General features: G+C 45.2%; 1 protein-coding gene across 1 annotated transcript; it reads right to left on the bottom strand.

Annotated features, from left to right (window-relative positions):
• Positions 1 to 8,101: 8,101 nt before the first annotated feature.
• Positions 8,102 to 18,637, bottom strand: LOC120910329 (olfactory receptor 50-like). Its single transcript, XM_040322104.1, has 3 exons — positions 18,369 to 18,637; positions 12,892 to 12,956; positions 8,102 to 9,143 (listed from the first exon to the last, which is right to left on the bottom strand). Exon 3 carries the CDS (start codon positions 9,136 to 9,138, stop codon positions 8,212 to 8,214), a length of 927 nt encoding a protein of 308 aa, XP_040178038.1. The 5' UTR covers positions 9,139 to 9,143; positions 12,892 to 12,956; positions 18,369 to 18,637; the 3' UTR covers positions 8,102 to 8,211.
• Between the last annotated feature and the right edge of the window lie 925 nt (positions 18,638 to 19,562).

The following is a 19,562-nucleotide window of genomic DNA, read 5'->3' on the forward strand; positions in this document are numbered from 1 at the left end:
GCTCCTGGAGGCCGCTGTAAGGGCAGCGGCTCCTGAAAAAAAGATGGCGGCGCTCGGCGATGTCGTGTCACTGCGCATGTGCCAGCACAGTCTAGCCGCGCTCGGGAAAGCCCGTACACGCTCGGCAAGTTTCGGAAAGGCGGGCGCATGCGCAGTGACACAAAGTCGCCGAGCGGCGCCATTTTTAAAATTTAAGCAGCAGCACCGCCGGCACCGCTCAGTGAGGTGAGGTAGGTCTCGTCTGGCGTGTGCCTCTTCCTACCTCCCCTCCCTGCAGCGTCTGTGTGGCAGTGGCAGTAGATAGAGCTGCTGCTGCTGCTGTTGTTGCAGCAATGATTTGGCTATTGGGAATCGATATGTCGGGAATGGCTAAGCTGCCTAGAGATATTGATTATACAGCCACTGAATGATTGGGGGGCAGGAGGTCAGAGGCTGCAGAGGAGGTGGACTTTCCATCATTCAGTGGCTGTATAATCAATATCTCTAGGCAGCTTTAGCCATTCCCAACATATCGATTCCAATAGCCAAATCATTGCTGCAACAACAGCAGCAGCAGCAGCTCTATCTACTGTCACTGCCACACAGACGCTGCAGGGAGGGGACAGCTTTAGCCATTCCCAACATATCGATTCCAATAGCCTCTGACCTGTCCCCTCCCCACAGCCTCTGACCTCCTGCCCCCCCCCCTCTGCAGCCTCTGACCTCCTGCCCCCCCTCTGCAGCCTCTGACCTCCCGTTCCCCCCTCCGCAGCCTCTGACCTCCCGTTCCCCCCTCCGCAGCCTCTGACCTCCCGTTCCCCCCTCTGCAGCCTCTGACCTCCCGTTCCCCCCTCCGCAGCCTCTGACCTCCCGTTCCCCCCTCCGCAGCCTCTGACCTCCCGTCCCCCCCTCCGCAGCTTCTGACCTCCCGTTCCCCCCTCTGCAGCCTCTGACCTCCCGTTCCCCCCTCCGCAGCCTCTGACCTCCCGTTCCCCCCTCCGCAGCCTCTGACCTCCCGTCCCCCCCTCCGCAGCTTCTGACCTCCCGTTCCCCCCTCTGCAGCCTCTGACCTCCCGTTCCCCCCTCCGCAGCCTCTGACCTCCCGTTCCCCCCTCCGCAGCCTCTGACCTCCCGTCCCCCCCTCCGCAGCTTCTGACTTCCCGTCCCCCCTGCAGTCTCTGACTTGTCCCCTCCCCGCAGCCTCTGACTTGTCCCCTCCCTGCAGCCTCTGACCTCCTGCCCCCCTCCACAGCCTTTGACCTCCGCAGCCTCTGACCTCCTGCCCCCCCCCTCTGCAGCCTCTGACCAGTCCCCTCCCCGCAGCCTCTGACCTCCTGACCCCCTCTGCAGCCTTTGACCTCCACAGCCTCTGACCTCCTGCCCCCCCCCTCTGCAGCCTCTCTGACCTCCTGTCCCCCCCTCTGCAGCCTCTGACCTGTCCCCTCCCCACAGCCTCTGACCTCCCCTGTGCCATCCGCAGCCTCTGACCTCCCCTGTGCCATCCGACCGCAGCCTCTGACCTCCCCTGTGCCATCCGACCGCAGCCTCTGACCTCCCCTGTACCACCTGCAGCCTCTGACCTCCCCTGTACCACCTGCAGCCTGTGACCTCCTGCCCCCCCCTCTGCAGCCTGTGACCTCCTGCCCCCCCCCCTCTGCAGCCTGTGACCTCCTGCCCCCCCCCCTCTGCAGCCTGTGACCTCCTGTCCCCCCCTCTGCAGCCTGTGACCTCCTGTCCCCCCCTCTGCAGCCTGTGACCTCCTGTCCCCCCTCTGCAGCCTGTGACCTCCTGTCCCCCCCCTCCGCAGCCCCTGACCCCATGTCCCCCCCCCTCCACAGCCTCTGACCTCCCCTGTACCATCCGCAGCCTCTGACCATCTCTTGTCTTATATCAGGTCTGGAGAGCAGTTGAGAGTGGGAGTGCCGCCAGGATGAGGGTAAAGAGAGAAGTCAGACGTGTATGGACTGTGGAGAGGAAACTATGGGATAAAACCAGAGCCACCAAGCTGGAGCCGACTGACTGAGCCCCACACGGTGTACCTGAGAGGAGGTCAGTGACGGCACCGCCAGGTCAGTCTGGGTTTTCCCCTTATATCAGTAAACCCCCTTACCTTAGTGTTCACTTTCTGCGGAAGGTGGTCTCTGGTCACCAGAGTCCTCCCCGCATTCCCAGAGTTCCCCTTTACATCATACAGTGCAAGGGGGCACTCTGATGTAAAGGGGAATGCAGTGGACTCTGATATAAGTGGGGTCTCTGGTCACCAGTGCCCCCCTTTATATCAGAGTTTAACCCCTTTCACACCAAGGCGCTTTGCAGGTGCTATAACGCTAAAGATATCACCTGCAAAGCGCTCTGAAAGAGCAGCTCCTCACACTCCTCCACCGCTCCTGCCCATTGAAATGAATGGGCACCGCAGCTATACCGCCGGCAAAGCGCATGATGTTATGATGTTGGGCTGGTATAATAATGTTATGGGGCTGGTATGAAATTATTTCCAGGGCTGGTTTTTATTCCCAGTCCGGCCCTGGGACGGAGTCCCGCTGTGTGTGCCAATGGACACAGCAGCAGGGCTTGGGAGCGAGCATGCACAAGTTCCCCCCATGGAGGCACTGGACAGAGAGGAGGGCCCAGGAGCGCTGGCGGGGGGACCCAAGAAGAAGAGGTTCAGGGATGCTCTGTGCAACTCCATTGCACAGAACAGGTATGTATAGACATGTTTGTTATTTTTTACCTTTATATTCACTTTGAGGATAAGCGAAGATTTGAATTTTTTTTTTATTTCTTCTTATGCACATAATGAAGATGATGACAGTCTACTTGGGCATGTACAGGTATTATCCATTATTTCATAGTAGTTAGTCACATTCAACTGGAGTTGTTTTGTAATGTTGAAGCCATTTTGCTACTTATCCAAGCGGCTTCTTGCCAGGATCATAGCCCGGAATTAATACCTCACAGGTACCTCATTCACCTTACTAAACACTGTGGAATGTGTCAACTGTCAAGGTAAATGTTGATTGTCCAAGACAAGGAATAATATTCAAGTTCAGGTCAAGGTAGAATTCGACCTGAACTTTGCATGTCCTATACTCAGGAAACTGGCAAATTCACCCCTGCACCCAATTTAACACATTTCGAAAACTGTTAAATGTGGTCAGCCTGCATAGAATGGCCAATAATGGGAGGTTTGTACATGTGCAAGCTCCCTCCTTATTACAATCAACGCTCCCATCAGCCTCCTAAAAGTCAGTGTGTGTTGGACAATTTACCTATTGTCTTCACAGTAAACAGACTCAACCCTCTTCAAGGACTACCCGTTTGTATGGGCGTAAAATGAAGGATGGATGGCCGCACTCCAAACCAAACAGGTTGTCTTTATTTAAACGAACAGCAAAACATACCAGATCACAGCAACAGAAACAGGAGGATAACCGACGTTTCGCACTGACTTAGTGCTTATTCATGGCTGAACTACCCGTTTGTGTGTGACAGCAATGACTTCTGTTGCTGTTGAGCTGTTGTTGCCCCCTTATCTTTAAAAAAAAATAAAAAAATTGGTGGGGATATTCTTTTGTCTTTTTTTTCCCCATCTTTCTTTTTTTTAGTTTGTGCTAAGAAAAAAAGGGAAGAAAAGGCGTGTAGGCCCAAAGGGAGAGGCAGAGGTTCTTCACATGCAGCCAGGACTGGACTGGGACAAAAATTTGGCTTCATCCAGACTGGCCCACTTTGACAGGTATCTCCCACAGCGGCCGGACAACTCCCGCACCACCCCGGCCACCCAAGCCCCCTCTCCCCCTTCACTAGCCACTAGCCGTTTTACTTTATTAGAGTAGAACGGCTGGTACTGGTACTCTTATAGGCAGTACCAGTGGGGAAGCTAGACATTATTTCTCCCGGGGCAAAGAATCAGTTTGGTGCCCCCCCCTTATGGGACAAGATTAGGCAGAAGTGAGAAACTCCCAGGCCGCTGTCACTGAAGCCGGCCCACTGAGCCATGGGCCCACCGGGAAACTCCCTGTAGTCCCAATGGCCAGTCCATCCCTGCATGCAGCTAATGGGGGATAGGCAGGTTCCACATCTTCAGCCCAAAGCAGTGGTCAGGCCAGAGCTTGAAGAGGAGGTGGTGGAGTGGAAAACCGAGCCTTTGTCATTATCATCTTTCTTCTTTTTCTCCCAGGCAAAGAGTAGCTCAATGTTATCATCATTTGCAAGTGCACCCTCTTCTTTCTTCTCTTCTACAACTAATCCTGCTGTTGCCTTGAAGACCAATGAGTCAGCTGAATTATTTGAGCACAGCATCAGCAACTTGCTTAAAGGAGAATGCACAAGAAATTATTTTATCAGATGTTAAAGATGGAGGAACTTGGAGCATAGAAGGAAGGGATGACAGGCAGGGAGGTGCAATTGCCATTGTTGTTCCTACAGCTTCAGCTTACTGCTGAGCAAGCTTGAGCGATGCGTAGGGTGGGGATGATGAGATGGCCAACTGTATTTGGGAGCCAGACATAACAGAGGAAGAACGTGAGGGAGAGGCACAACATCAGTGAGGCAGTATGTCATTCAGGGGCAGCTTGCAGAGGAGGGGAAGTAGCAGCCATATATTTCACTGGATGAAACTGCTCCATTAAGGGGCAAGCCACTGATATCCCGGAGTCTGCGACACAGACCTCAGCAGTCCTAAAAAAAGGGAACATCTAGCGGTGGTCATGGCACCAGCTTAAACAGGGCATAGGGAAGGATTACAAGATAAAGAAACTGCATACTCTGTAAGTAATGTGTGCTCAACCTGTGGCCCTCCAGCTGTTGCAGAACTACTGCCCCTACAAGTCCCATGAGGCATTGCAAGGCTGACAATTACAATCATGACTCCCAAAGGCAGAGGCATGGTGGGACTTGTAGTTCCACAACAAATGGAGGGCCACAGGTTGAGCACCCAAGTGATTGAATTAGCTGTTGAAAAAGGTGAGAGAATTGAGGGTTTAAGATCACTTTAAAGGCATCTCCCAAGTATGTAATTTGAAGAACTAGTGTTTTTACCCTGTCGCTCTCTAAATACCATTAAATGGAAGGCCCTCTCCCCCTAAATGGTATATCTTCAAATAGTTTTTTGGATTGGTACATTACTCCCATGGCAGTGCCAAGATCCTCATGGCCTTTTTTGACAACCCGTTGCCTATTAGCCTTGAAAATGTCTAATAAAACAAGAGATTGGTCGCATACTGGAACGCCAACTTATCTTGATGTCATCTTTATTGTCAAAAGGGTCAGACAGATGCAGACAATGGTAGACTCGTTTCACAAGCTTCGGGGAATCGTGGCGCGCATCTGCTATATGGATTTAAAGAGCTGCCATACAGTGACGGTGATCCGAGCAGTTGTGCTAACCTGCCCCCGTTTAACTGCAGTGGCTTGTCGACAAGTAGTTAATAATAAGTAGTTAATATAGGGAACGTTTTTAATAGCCAAAAGCACTATGATTGCTTTTTTGAGTGCAGTGAAAAGCACTATGTACAAGTCATATCATAGTTACATAGTTACAGAGTCAGGCCCCGTACACACGACCAGTTTCCTCGGCAGAATTCAGCTTCCGACCGAGTTTCTGGCTGAATTCTGCTGAGAAACCCGGCCGTGTGTACACTTTTGGCCGAGGAAGCCGACGAGGAGCTCGGCGAGGAAATAGAGAACATGTTCTCTATTTCCTCGTTGTTCTATGGGAGCTCTCGCCCCGTCGAGCTCCTCGGCGGCTTCAGTGCTGAACTGGCCGAGGAACTCGATGTGTTTGGCACGTCGAGTTCCTCGGCCGTGTGTACGAGGCCTTAGTCTGGTTAAAAAAGACACAAGGCTATCCAATTCAACCCACAGAAGAAAAACACACACACATACACAAACACACTGTTTTAATCCCCCAAGAGGCAATCAGATATCCCCTGGATTAACCTTACCTACAAATATTAGTATCCAGTTATATTATGTACATTCAGGAAAGAATCCAGGTCCCTTTATAACAATCTACTGAGCTGGCCAGAACCAGCTCTCAATGGAGTCTATTCCACATTTTCACAGCTTTTACTAAGAAGAAGTATTTCCATATTTGGAGGTTGAATCTCTTTTCCTCCAGCCATGAAGAGTGCTCCCGTGTCCCCTGTGATGACCTTGCAGTCACTATATGGACCCCTTATATATTTGCACATGTTGATCATATCCCCCCTTATTCTCATCTTCTCAAGAGAGAATTCAGTTCATCTAATCTTTCCTCATATCTCAGGGGAAAAATTAGATCTCTCTCTCTTGAGAAGAGGAGAATAAGGGGGGATATGATCAACATGTGCCTCTTATCAGTTTGGTTGCCCTTCTCTGCACTTTCTCCAGTTCCCCCGATATCCTTTTTGAGAACTGGTGCCTAAAACCGAACTGCAAATTCCAGATGAGGTCTTACTAATGATTTATACAGGGGAAAAATTATATCTCTCTCTCGCTGGTGTCCATAACTTTTTTTAATACAAGAAAGGATTTTGATCGCATAGCTTGACATTGCATGCTATTATTAAGCTTATGATCTACCAGGACCCCAAGCTCCTTCTCCACCATATCCCTGGAGGAAATTTTAGAGCAAAAGAGGACCCAACAGTACCAGGGTATAAAAGGGGAGTATAGGGTATAAAAGGGGGGCTGAGACCTAGTGATGCATAGCCCCTTAAAGGGTAAGGCCTGTTTTGACCTAGTTTGTACATAGGTCAAAATGAGAAGGAAAGAGCATATGGTGGAAGGTGGTAAAGCACGTGTGACTCACATATGAAATTTGTATCTATCCATGCAATAAAGCATTGAAGATAGTGAGGAGGACTTTATTCATGTATGTTGGACTGTTTTCCAATTATGTACAAGGTGCATATTATATATGCATGAGGTGGAAATGTTTTTTGTTCATTTTATTATTTTTTTGGATAAATTGCCAGCACAAACGGGAGTTTTTAGTTGATCATATTTGAATAATATAATAATGTAGCACCTGGCTACTTTCAGAGCCAGTGTTATTGTACATTTAGAGGGGGTCAGAGAGTTAAGTGGCTCTGACCATGTTTATTTAGTATAAATTGAGGCTTCTGCTTTAGCTTTGACTGTACTGTCTGTGCATACTGTCGCCGTCTGGGGGGTTGCTCCCACCCCAGGCCGACAGGTGGCAGCAGTGGGGTCAAGTGTAGTTGGATGCTTCTTCTCAGCAGTCAATCAGGAGGGTTGGTCACCTTGCTGAGCATGCTGGGGAGGGGTATTTAAAGGGCAGAGGCCATTGGTTTTGAGGTCGCTGTGTTCCCGCCCTTGAGCTGGGCAGTCGTCCCACCACCCCCGTGTGTGGCCCTCCTCGCCGGGGTGTGTGTTGCAGTGTTCCTGGCTTCGGGTTATGTTTGTCCGGAGCAAAAGTTTATCTGCCTTGTGGACCCAGTAGGTCGACTGGGTCCCCAATTTGATAATTGGTCCTGTGCTGTCCGTCCAATTGGAGGAAGCAGACTGATGAGGAACCTGTCTGAAGGATACCGAGCATGAGGCTGGTGTTCCAGGAGAGGCCTACCCGCTCATCAAAGGACATTTCCATTCTGAGAAGGCTGGACGTCGGTCGTCTATCAGTTCCTGATACACTTAAAGCTGTCGGAAGGAGATCCAGATGTTGAATCCAGTTAAGAGGGATTTGAGACCGATGCTATCTTCACCTTTAGGAGGGTCTGTGGCAGGGACTTTATCCTAAAGCTGTTCGAGTGACAGGCTGCTATGCTGGTGCGAGAGGCCTATCCAGGTGCGCTATACTCACTCTGGCTACGAAAGTTGTCGTAGAAGCAGGACTGTTTCCATAACCCGTTACACCTGAACCTGTCGTCTTCCATTTCTTCTATCCCTTTACCTTCTACTGATTTTACCATTTTACCCCGTTGGGTAATAAAAGCACAGAAAATATGTGGACATTGACTTTATTGCAGCTCTCATCCAGTACCCTAGACGGCGGAGATACAGAGGTAACGTGCCACCCAAATCAAACCAGCAGCTCCTTCGGGGGTAGTGCTACAATAATAATATAATATAATAAAATAAAAATAAAATAATCTAATACAAAATAATGTTATAGTATCTGCTGAAAAAATATTTAATGAAAATCAGGTTCCCCAAACCCAAATATTTCACATATGCCTGTTGGGTAGAGCACAAGGATGAGATACAGGTTCAAAGATGAGGGCCGATGCCCTAGTTCCTCTTTCTTTTTATATTTTTTATAGCATTCAAAATATCTTTGTTTCTCAAAGTGTAGACAAACGGGTTGAGCATTGGAACCACAGCCATATAAAGCAAAGTCAGCAACTTGTCCAGTTCCTTAGAACTTTCAGATTCTGGTTTGCCATAAATTATAATGATTGGAACATAGAATAATATTACTGTGGTGAGGTGGGAGGTGCAACTGGAATAAGCTTTCACACGTCCCTCTGAGGAATGGATTTTCAGTATAGTGGAGATGATGAAAACGTAGGAGGTCATAATAGTCAAAAAAGGAAAAGCTGCCAACAGTACATCCTGACATAACAGAAGTATGAATCTGCTTGTAGCATCACTAGAGGTTGTTGCATACAAGGCTTTCAGATCACAAAAGAAATTATCAATCTGTGTGAGACAGAAGGACAACAGAGATGCAGATAACGTATTGATTGCTGCAACAGTCACAGATATAAGCCAAATGGACAGAGCCAATGAGATGCATACATCTTTATTCATGAGTAAGGGATATTGTAATGGTTTACAGATCGCTACGTATCGGTCATAGGACATGGAGGTCAGTAACAATATATCAGAAGCAGCTGACAATGAGAAGAAGTACACCTGAGCCATACAGGCAGGGAACGAAATCCAATGGTCATGTGTTAGGAGTATGGAGAGAAGTTTTGGAAGAGTAACTGAAACATATATAACATCACTAATAGCAAGATTACTCAAGAAGAAATACATTGGAGTATGGAGCTGGGGAACCCGACACACCAATACAGCAATGGTCGTGTTTCCAAGGACAGTCGTCAGATACATCAATAGAACTGCAATCAAAAGGAGACATTGTCCAGTTTCAGAGATAGAAAATGCTGAAATGTAGAACACGTTTTTGGTACTGTTCAAGCATTCCTCCATCTTCCCTACATGAGAAAGAAAGAAAATATATTTAATAATTTTTTGAATTTATTTGAGATGATTGCAGCCGTATATAGATAGTACTGTCTATATATATATATATATATATATATATATATATATATATATATATATATATATATATTTTTTTTTTAATTTGTACTAACATAGGACTTTTCAGGACAACCTTTCATGGTGTGCCCCCTTCTTCAAGGTCCAAGTAGTACTAATGAGTGAGTGAAAAATTTATATAGCGCTACACATGCGAACTGAATCGCCTCTGGGCGCTTGTTTGACCACTTCTCCCTTGAGCTCAGAAGAGGTGGGTTTTGATCTTTCTCCTAAAGGCCAAGTGGTTCTCCTCCAACCGAATGGAGGTTGGCAAAGTGTTCCAAAGTCGAGGGCCCTGGACAGCAAATCTTCTTTCTCCTTTGGACTTGTATCTGGTTTTGGGGATTTGGAGTAAATTTTGGTTGGAGGATCGCAGAGCGCGATTGGGGTTGTAGGCTTTTATTTTGTCGCATAGGTATTGGGGGGCATTACCCCAAATACATTTATGCGTTAGACAGAGTGCTTTGAAAGTGATTCTGTCTTTCACTGGTAGCCAGTGAAGGCTTCTCAGTGATGGGGAGATTGATTCCCAGTTTTTCTTTCCAGTCACCAGACGCGCGGCCTTGTTCTGAACGACCTGCAGGCGCGTGATTTGGAACTTTGGGAGTCCGAGATAGAGGGCATTTGCATAGTCCAGCCTGGAGTTAACAATTGTTCCCACCACGACAGCTATGTCTTCTTTAGGAATACATGGGATTAGTCTACGTAATAAGCGTAGCAGATGGTGTGATCCGCTGACTACTGACCCTATTTGTGCATTCATTGTCATGTAAGTGTCAAAGAAGACCCGAGACTTTTGACTTTGGTGCTAGGGGTGATGATTTTTCCTAGAATGGGCGGAGGTGTCCAGGTTGTTGCCAGTTGATTTTTCCGATTGGCGTAAAACAGGAGAAGTTCTGTTTTTGAGCCATTGAGTTTAAGATAACTCTTTGTCATCCAGTTCTCTATCAAAGAGAGACATTTCTCTAGATTGAGATGGTGATCCTTTTTGTTGCAAATACGAAAATACAATTGTGTGTCATCCGCATAGGAATGGTAGAGCAGCTTTTGGCTGCTGATAATTTCAAAAAGAGGGCAAAGATAGATATTAAACAGCACCGGCGACAGAGGGGATCCTTGAGGGACTCCGCATGACACCGTGAGTTTTTCAGAAGTGAATGGTCCCAGTTTCACTACTTGTGATCGGTTTTCCAAAAAGGAGGAGAACCAGGGTAAGTGACATTCCGCGATCTTGGCTACTTCAGCTAGCCGAATTAGCAATAGTTTGTGGTCAACCGTTTTAAAAGCTGCGCTAAGGTCCAACATTACTAGAAGACAAGGTTCTCCTTCGTCTGCGGCCTCAAGAGCATCATCCCATATTTTGAGCAATGCTGTTTTTGTCCCGTACCCTGGACGGAAACCCGATTGATAAGGATCGAGCAAATTATGGGTGTCTAAATGCTGTTGCAGCTGTTGTACCACCACTTTCTCCATTACCTTGGAGAAAACGTTCAGGCCTGTTATGGGACGATGATGTTCAGGGTCTTTGGGGTCAAGGGTGGGTTTCTTTAAGATGGGTTTGATTATCCCTTGTTTCAACAGGGAGGGCACTATGCCTTCCCTGAATGACTGGTTAATCAGCTGCTTGATGGGTGGAGCCAAAATATCGGCACATTCCTTCAGCAGTTTGGTGGGGATAATATCGTTAGGCGCTGTGCTATTTCGCAGAGTGCCGATGATATTTTTAGTGGCATCCAGGGAGACGGGTTTTAGAGTAAACATTGTTACTTGGGCCTGATTCCTGTGGTGATTGGGCTGGGGACTGCTGGGGGATTGAGGGGGATACTGTTTTGCAGAATGCTTACGCGGATCCTTTCAATTTTGTTCACAAAATGGTCACAAAGTTTTAGCAAAGTGTTAATAAAAACATACGAATAACAAACGTACACAGCAATAGTAATAAGCTTGGATAGCTGGTGTGATAAGGCAAGGAGAGGGCTATGGAATTGGAGGGGGAAAGTCACATAGGTTAGAGTAGTTATAAAAATGTTGAATAGTGATTTAGGAATGTGAGGTCTACATTTAGACCATTATCTTTTATGTCAAATATAATGATTATTCTTAGTTCAAAAGCTTCCTTCCCTGAGTAGTCTTAACCACTTAAGACCCGGACCTTTAGGCAGGTAAAGGACCTGGCCAGTTTTTGCGATTCGGCACTGCGTCGCTTTAATTGCACGGTTGTGCGACGTGGCTTCCAAACAAAATTGCCGTCCTTTTTTTCCCACAAATAGAGCTTTCTTTTGGTGGTATTTGATCACCTCTGCGGTTTTTATTTTTTGTGCTATAAACAAAAATAGAGCGACAATTTTGAAAAAAATTCAATTTTTTTTACATTTGCTATATTAAATATCCCCCAAAAATATTTAAAAAAAAATAATTTTTCCTCAGTTTAGGCCGATACGTATTCTTCTACCTATTTTTGTTAAAAAATATCGCAATAAGCATTTATCGATTGGTTTGCGCAAAATTTATAGCGTTTAAAAAATAGGGGATAGTTTTATTGCATTTGTATTAATTTTCTTTTTTTTTTACTACTAATGGCAGCGATCAGTGATTTTTTTCATGACTGCGACATTATGGCGGAGACTTCGGACAATTTTGACACATTTTTGGGACCATTGTCATTTTCACAGCAAAAAATGCATTAAAAATGCATTGTTTAATGTGAAAATGACAATTGCAGTTTGGAAGTTAACCACAAGGGGGCGCTGAAGGGGTTAAGTGTGACCTCATTTGTGTTTCTAACTGTAGGGGGGTGTGGCTGTAGGTGTGACGTCATTGATTGTGTTTCCCTATAAAGGGGAACACGCGATCAATGACGGCGCCACAGTGAAGAACGGGGAAGCTGTGTTTACACACAGCTCTCCCCGTTCTTCAGCTCCGGGGACCGATCGCGGGACTCCAGCGGCGATCGGGTCCCGCGGTCACGGAGCTTCGGAGCATGCCCGTGACCCACGGCTGGGCACTTAAAGAGGACTTACCTGTACGTGCTTGTGCCCAGCCGTGCCATTCTGCCGACGTATATGTGCAGGAGGCGGTCCTTAAGTGGTTAAGCATCATTAAAATCACTGCTCCAGAAAAAAGAACGTTTTTAAAACTTTTTTTCCATTGATAAATGTTCCCTGGGGCAAGACCCGAGTTCTCAAAGACGTTTTACGACAATAACTTGCATATTAGGCTTTAAAATTGACGTCAATGGGGTTCTAAATGTTCGCGCGAATGGTCGGTCCGTTCTAAGGTTCTGGTGCGAACCTATTGGGGGGTGTTCGGCTCATCCCTACCTATGACTATAGCATCTGTGTTGACTGATAAAAAGAGATGTTATGAAGCGTATGCACAAGCCTGGAGGATAGGTGCCATAAAAAACATGTGTAAGGGTCGAAAAAGCTGGAAAACCTGTAAAACAGACTAAAGTGATCTGGAATAACTGTAATTAAAATGGTAATGGGTCATACCTATTTTAGTGGGAAGTCTACCTGTCCATGGTGCCAGCCGCAAGCCTGGCTCAGCAACCTGGAGGGGAGCCACTGAGCCCACCAAAAAGAAGATATATGTAAGGATTATGTTGGTGTGTGCATGTTGCCAAGACATATACATACTTACCTCAAACACTCTTCACTCTAGTTTTCGAGTTCCACCCAACCACCAAAAATAGGACCAGGGCCAATCTGTAAAAAAAATTAAAATAAAAAAAGATATATATATATATATATATGTGCATGAAAGGGGATAAAGAATCACAAGGCACATACAACTACAAAGATATGTATCACAAGATAGTGGAGACCTCTTGTACGTCATTAAACCCTCCTAGGAAAAGTGTATTGAGAGAATAAATCCAAAAAGTCTCCCTTTTACAGATTCAATGGAATCTCTCTTCTTCGGGGTGACTCTTGGGTATTTGTTCGACTACCTAAACTTCCAGGCCTTCGGTAGATGTTTAATGACACTGCACGAAGTGGCAGGGGATGCTGTGTTGTTTTTTTCCCTCCTCCACTAGGCGGCAGTGTTCACCAAACCGCTTCCTGAGGGGGGGCAGATGGTTCGCCCTATGTATTTGCAATGAAATGTGATGCAGTATATGAGTAAGAGGAGAAATTGTGGAACTCCTCGAATTTATATGTTTTGTCTTTAGGTAAAAATTCTGAAGGCGCACATTTTGCATAGTGCCTTTTTGCACTGAAACATGCCAATAAGGGGGACAAAAAATAGTTGAGTGGAATTGGTGTGTAGTTTACTAGGAACAATTTTGTTTTTAAGCTTGTGGGCTCTTGGGTAATTTACACAAGGTTTTCTGACTGGGTGGGATGGTTTTAAGATATGGGTCCTCCAGTAAAATGTTCCAATATTTTGTAAGAAGATGTTCCATATTCCGATATTTTTTATGGAATTTAGTCACGAATCTGGTCGAGTTGTCAAAGGTTTCTTTTTCTTTACGTGCATGTTTGTGCTTCTTGTACAAGGGTACTAGGATAACCCTTGTCAAATAGTTTCTTGGTAAGTTGGGCATTCTGTAGGGAAGAGAAATGCCGTTCCAGGTGAGTGATGGAAACAGGTGAGCTGGGGAATGGACTCTGTTAGGAATTTGTTTCATAGTAGAAATTGAAGAATCCATAGCTCGTACAATACTTCAAGAAAAGTTGTTTATTTTTACATAGAAAAGACAAGACTTGGGCCTCGTACACACGACCGTTTTCCTGGACAGAATTAATCGAGAAACTTGGTGGCAGAGCTTTTTTGCCTTGGAAAATGGTCGTGTGTATATTTTTCATTGAGGAAACTGTCGAGGAACTCAACGAGAAAAAAAGAGAACAAGTTCTCTTTTTCCTCAACGGGAGTCTCCTCGTCGTGTTCCTCGTCGGGCTGGTTTTCGACCAGAAACACATTCGTGTGTATGCTAAGAAACCCGCGTATGCTCAGAATAAAGTATGAGATGGGAGCGCACCTTCGGTAAAAGTAGCATTCGTAATGGAGATTGCACATTTGTCACGCTGTAACAGTCTGAAAAGTGCAAATCGACTCTTACCAAACTTTTACTTAACACGCAGTAACATAAGATTAGCAAAAGCAGCCCCAAGGGTTGTGCCAGTGGATTCGAACTTCCCCTGCCGTTGTACGTGTTGTACGTCACTGCGTTTGAGAACAAGGAGATTTGGTCTTGACAGTGTGTAAGCAAAGCAAGCTTGTCAAGTTTCTCGACAAGCCTAACAAGGAACTCGTCGAGGAAAACGATGTTTCATTTACGACGAGTTCCTCGGTCGTGTGTACGAGACCTTACATAGTGACATCTGTTAACATATGGGATGGTGATGGCTTTAGAAAGAGGAAGAGATAATCAGATGTTACCTTCCCTCTCTTCCTAACTAACCATTCAACCTCTTGGATTCTTATACTGTTTCATAAAGTTATGTCAGCACTTCATGGGAGTAACACCCATTCTTGCATATACCGTATATACTCGATTATAAGCCGAGTTTTTCAGCACATTTTTTTTGTGCTGAAAATGCCCCCCTCGGCTTATACTCAAGTCACCTTTTTGGGCCTTATCTCCCGGAGTTTGGGGACCCGGTACCGGCCAGCTCTAAACTTGGCACACATGTAGCCCCACTCTTCCTCTACAAGTGTACGCAGTTTTTTGTCCGGGGGACCTATGGCCAGGGAGCACTGATTTTTCAAAGATGGGCACCCCTTCATTAGACTCCTATGTTAATCGGTCATTTCTTCTGTGACTTTGGGGACCTTGTACCAGCCAGTCCTACATCTCCTCTACCCGGAACTTGGCACACATATAAGCCCCTTTCTCTTTCACAAGTGTGCAAAGTTTTTTGTCTGGGGGATCTAGGGCTGGGGAGCACCGATTTTTCAAACCCGGGCACCCCTTCCATAGACTCCTATGTTAAATGTCAGTCTAGTCATGGACACAGTCAGGCATGGGCACAGTGAGGCATGAACACAGTGAGGCATGAACACAGTGAGGCATGGACACAGTGAGGCATGGACACAGTGAGGCATGGACACCGTGAGGCATGCACATGGACACAGTGAGGCAAAGTGAGGCACAGTGAGGCATGCAGATGGACACCCTAGGCTTATACTTGAGTCAATAAATTTTCCGAGTATTTACGGTATGCTTAAATGGATTTAGTCTATAGTTAAGTTACATAACTCCTCCTAAGTTACTAGAACTCAGAAAAGAAGTTCATACACAGCAAATGACTCTTCTGTCCTCTGTCAATAACCTTCAGAAACTAACATTATTATTACATTATAACATATATATTTCAGAAACTTTTATCACTTAAAGTACTAATAAACTCAAATAGCTAGATTCACAAAGAGTTAAGCCGGCGTATCAGTAGATACGCCGTCGTAACTCTGAATCTGCGCCATCGTACATTTAAGTGTATTCTCAAATTGAGATACACTTAAATGTAGCTAAGATACGACTGCCTGCGCCGTCGTATCTTAGCTGTCTAGTTCCGCTGGCCGCTAGGGACGTGAACGCTGATTTACGCCTAGAATGCGTAAATCAGCGAGATACGCCTATTCACGAACGTACGCTTGCCCGTCGCAGTAAAGATACGCCATTTACGTAAGGCGTTTTCAGGCGTAAAGTTAGTCCAACAAATAGTTGGCCTAGCCAATGTTAAGTATGGACGTCGTTCCCGCGTCGAATTTTGAAAATTTTACGTCGTTTGCGTAAGTCGCCCGTGAATGGGGCTGGACGTAATTTACGTTCACGTCGAAACCAATAAGTCCTTGCGGCGTACTTTGGAGCAATGCACACTGGGATATGTCCACGGACGGCGCATGCACCGTTCGTTAAAAACGTCAATCACGTGGGATCATGGTTTATTTACTTAAAACACGCCCACTTCTTCACAATTTGAATTAGGCGCACTTACGCCGGCCCATTTACGCTACGCCGCCGTAACTTAGGAGGCAAGTGCTTTGTGAATTCAGCACTTGCCTCTCTGACTTATGGTGGCGTAGCGTAAATATGATACGCTACACCGGCTCAAAAATACGCCGCCCTACGTGAATCCAGCTAAAAATCTCTAACAATTGCCCCTCAATGCACTATAATCAACAAACAAAGTAAGTGCATTCATCTTAAATAATAAATGTTTCTGATCCTCTTTTACAAACAATACAATAAACAATAATAGAATTTAGTCTGTCAGATATTGTACATTTTTTTTCAAAAACTCTGAGATATTCCTGTGAAAAAAATGAAACTATTTCATTCCATCAAAAAAATATAAATTATTATATTATTAACTTTAATGAATTCTCCATCCAAATGATGTAATATCATCGAAGATTTTCTTCCTTCAACTTCATAAATGTATTTAACATCTTGCAAACTCTTATAACTTTAACCGTATCATATACCGTAACTATTTTAATATAAGGAAGAAATAATTAAGATCTTTGATATCTCAAATTATATTTCTCTATAATATAAATAATGAATTAATAAATAAAATATCTTCCATTCCAGGAGATTTCAATAACTAAATCATTTCTACAATATAAGCCTTTATACGTTTTCCTTGACACTAAACCATTATAAAAATAATAAGTAATCCACTCATCTGTAGATGCACAAAAACATAACTTTCCTTAACCACTTCAGCCCGGAGTGTTTGGCTGCCCAATGACCGGGCCATTTTTTGCAATGCTGCACTGCGTTGCTTTAACTGACAATTGCGCGGTCGTGCGTCGTGGCTCCCAAACAAAATTGACGTCCTTTTTTCCCCACAAATAGAGCTTACTTTTGGTGGTATTTGATCACCTCTGTGGTTTTTATTTTTTGTGCTATAAACAAAAAAGTGCACAAATTTTGAAAAAAAAGTAATATTTTTTACTTTTTGCTATAATAAATATCCCCCAAAAATATATAATTGTTTTTTTCTCAGTTTAGGCCGATACGTATTCTTCTACATATTTTTGCTTAAAAAAATCACAATAAGCGTATATTGATTGGTTTGTGCAAAAGTTATAGCGTCCCGTCTGCAAAATAGAAGATAGATTTATGGCATTTTTATTATAATTTTCTTTATTAGTAATGGCGGCGATCTGCAATTTTTATCATAGCTGCGACATTATGGCGGACACATCGGACACTTTTGACGCTATTTTGGGACCATTGTCATTTATACAGCGATCAGTGCTATAAAAATGCACTGATTACTGTGTAAATGACACTGGCAGGGAAGAGGTTAACCACTAGAGGGCGAGGAAGGGGTTAAGTGTGTCCTAGGGAGTGATTCTAAATGTGCGGGGGTGGGCTACCAGTGACACGACACTGATCACTGCTCCCAATGACAGGGAGCAGTAGATCAGTGTCCTGTCACTAGGCCGAACAGGGAAATGCCTTGTTTACTCTTCTGCAGCTCTGTGACACGATTGCGGGACACCAGCGATCATCGAGTCCGCGGGTCATATTATTTTTATATATTCTATCTATTTATCTATGACCAGCAAGCAACTGTTTTCTATTTTCTTTTTTTTTCAACATTCCATATTATTTAATTCAACAATAACTCTGTTTACATACATTAAATCAAATCCCTTTTTCCAACACACGCCTGTATATACTCTAACTATACCTTTTGTTTTGCCATCTAGATATAAGTAGCCTCTTCTTCACTAGAAGTATATATCTTCTGTCTGTAACTCCACACAGTAATGCAAGGCTTTCTTCCTGGTGTGGAGTGTCGTGCTCGCCCCCCTCCCTTGGACTACAGGAGAGTCAGGATGCCCACTAACACACAGCTCCTTTCTCTATCTGCAACGTAGAGAGCGTCCTGACTCTCCTGTAGTCCAAGGGAGGGGACGAGCACGACACTCCACACCAGGGAGAAAGCCTCGCATTACTGTGTGTAGTTACAGACAGAAGAACAGGAAGTGAGGATTTCTCAAAAGAAATAAGGACATATAAAAGCAAAATGGAAGGATGAGGTAAGTGAAGGAGGACTGCACTAAGGTAAAGGAAGCTATTTAGGGAATTTTTTTTTTACCTTTACAACCCCTTTAAAAAAAAAAAATCAAGAGATGAATAATGTTTTTTTTACTTTATCTGTCATCCTTTGTTGCTTTTTCTTGGAAAAATGTTGTCCTTATCTTTTGTTCTTGTAGCTTTTTCCTTGAAGAATTGTGTCCTGTAAATTTCACCTGTTGTTCTTTCTTTGCCTTTGACCATGGACCGTCCAACTTCAAAACCTCAAAATCCGACTTTCATATTAGCTCATACCCAAAAAGTACATCTGCCCTTTGTACCTGCAATGGGGGCATTTTTAAAAAAAATAATGTGAAGCCTTAAAGTGGAGTTTCCATCCCAATTTTTTTTTTGTTTTCATTATTGTGCTCATTACACCTAAAAAAGAAAAAAAGAAAAAAAAAGAAATGTTTTACTCATCTGGAAATGCCTGTTGCTATGCAGTCCCACAAAATCTGCCTTTGGAATCACCTAGGATCCTGACATCATCTCCCTCTACTGCTCCTGGGAAATGTGTGTCATCATTTCCCAGGATGCAGTGCGCTACCCAATTATCACTCCCCATCCAAGACTTCCAGGAAGTAAGTGCCAATGTAAATGACAACGATGTGGACATAGTTTTATAAACTATCTTTTTTGAATAACTATGCGGAGCGGCAGCGGATTGTAAAATAGTAAGTGACCGGATTTATATTATAAAAACGCATGATGAAAGGACATACATTTAAAAAATGCTAATTGTGGTTGGAACCCCGCTTTACAGCGGGAGGAAGCGTCACGTCAACATAAGAAGAAAAGAAGGCAGAAGACAGCAAAGAAGAGTGGGTAACGCCGCCGCTAGTAAGAGAGCTAAAAAGAAGATAGCGGTTGTCCAACCCCCGAAGAAGGCACCGGAGAGCGAGCGGGAGAAGAACCCGGGAGCGCCGGGTTGAATAGGTAGGGGTATAAGCCCCCCGCCCGCAGACCCCGACAACCAACGGCCAGGGTTGTCGGGAAGAGGCCCTGTCCTTATCAACATGGTGACAGGGTGCTTTGGGGTGGGGGGGCCCATGTTGAGGGCATGCGGCCTGGTACGGCTCAGGAGGGGGGGCGCTCGCTCGTCCCCACTCCTTTCCTAACCGGCCGGGCGGTGTGCTTGTATACGGGTCCGGTATGGATTGTGGGGGAACCCCCACGCCGTTTTCTTGGCGTAGGGGGTTATCCTTACAATCCATACCAGACCTAAGGGCCTGGTATGCCCCTGGGGGGGAACCCATGACGGTTTTTTATT

This window comes from Rana temporaria, chromosome 8 (assembly GCF_905171775.1).
Source record: "Rana temporaria chromosome 8, aRanTem1.1, whole genome shotgun sequence".
In the NCBI taxonomy this organism is placed as follows: domain Eukaryota; kingdom Metazoa; phylum Chordata; class Amphibia; order Anura; family Ranidae; genus Rana; species Rana temporaria.

Excerpts from the sequence above, each read along its gene's own strand:
- LOC120910329 (XM_040322104.1), bottom strand. The coding sequence starts at position 9,138 with ATGGAGGAATGCTTGAACAGTACCAAAAACGTGTTCTACATTTCAGCA.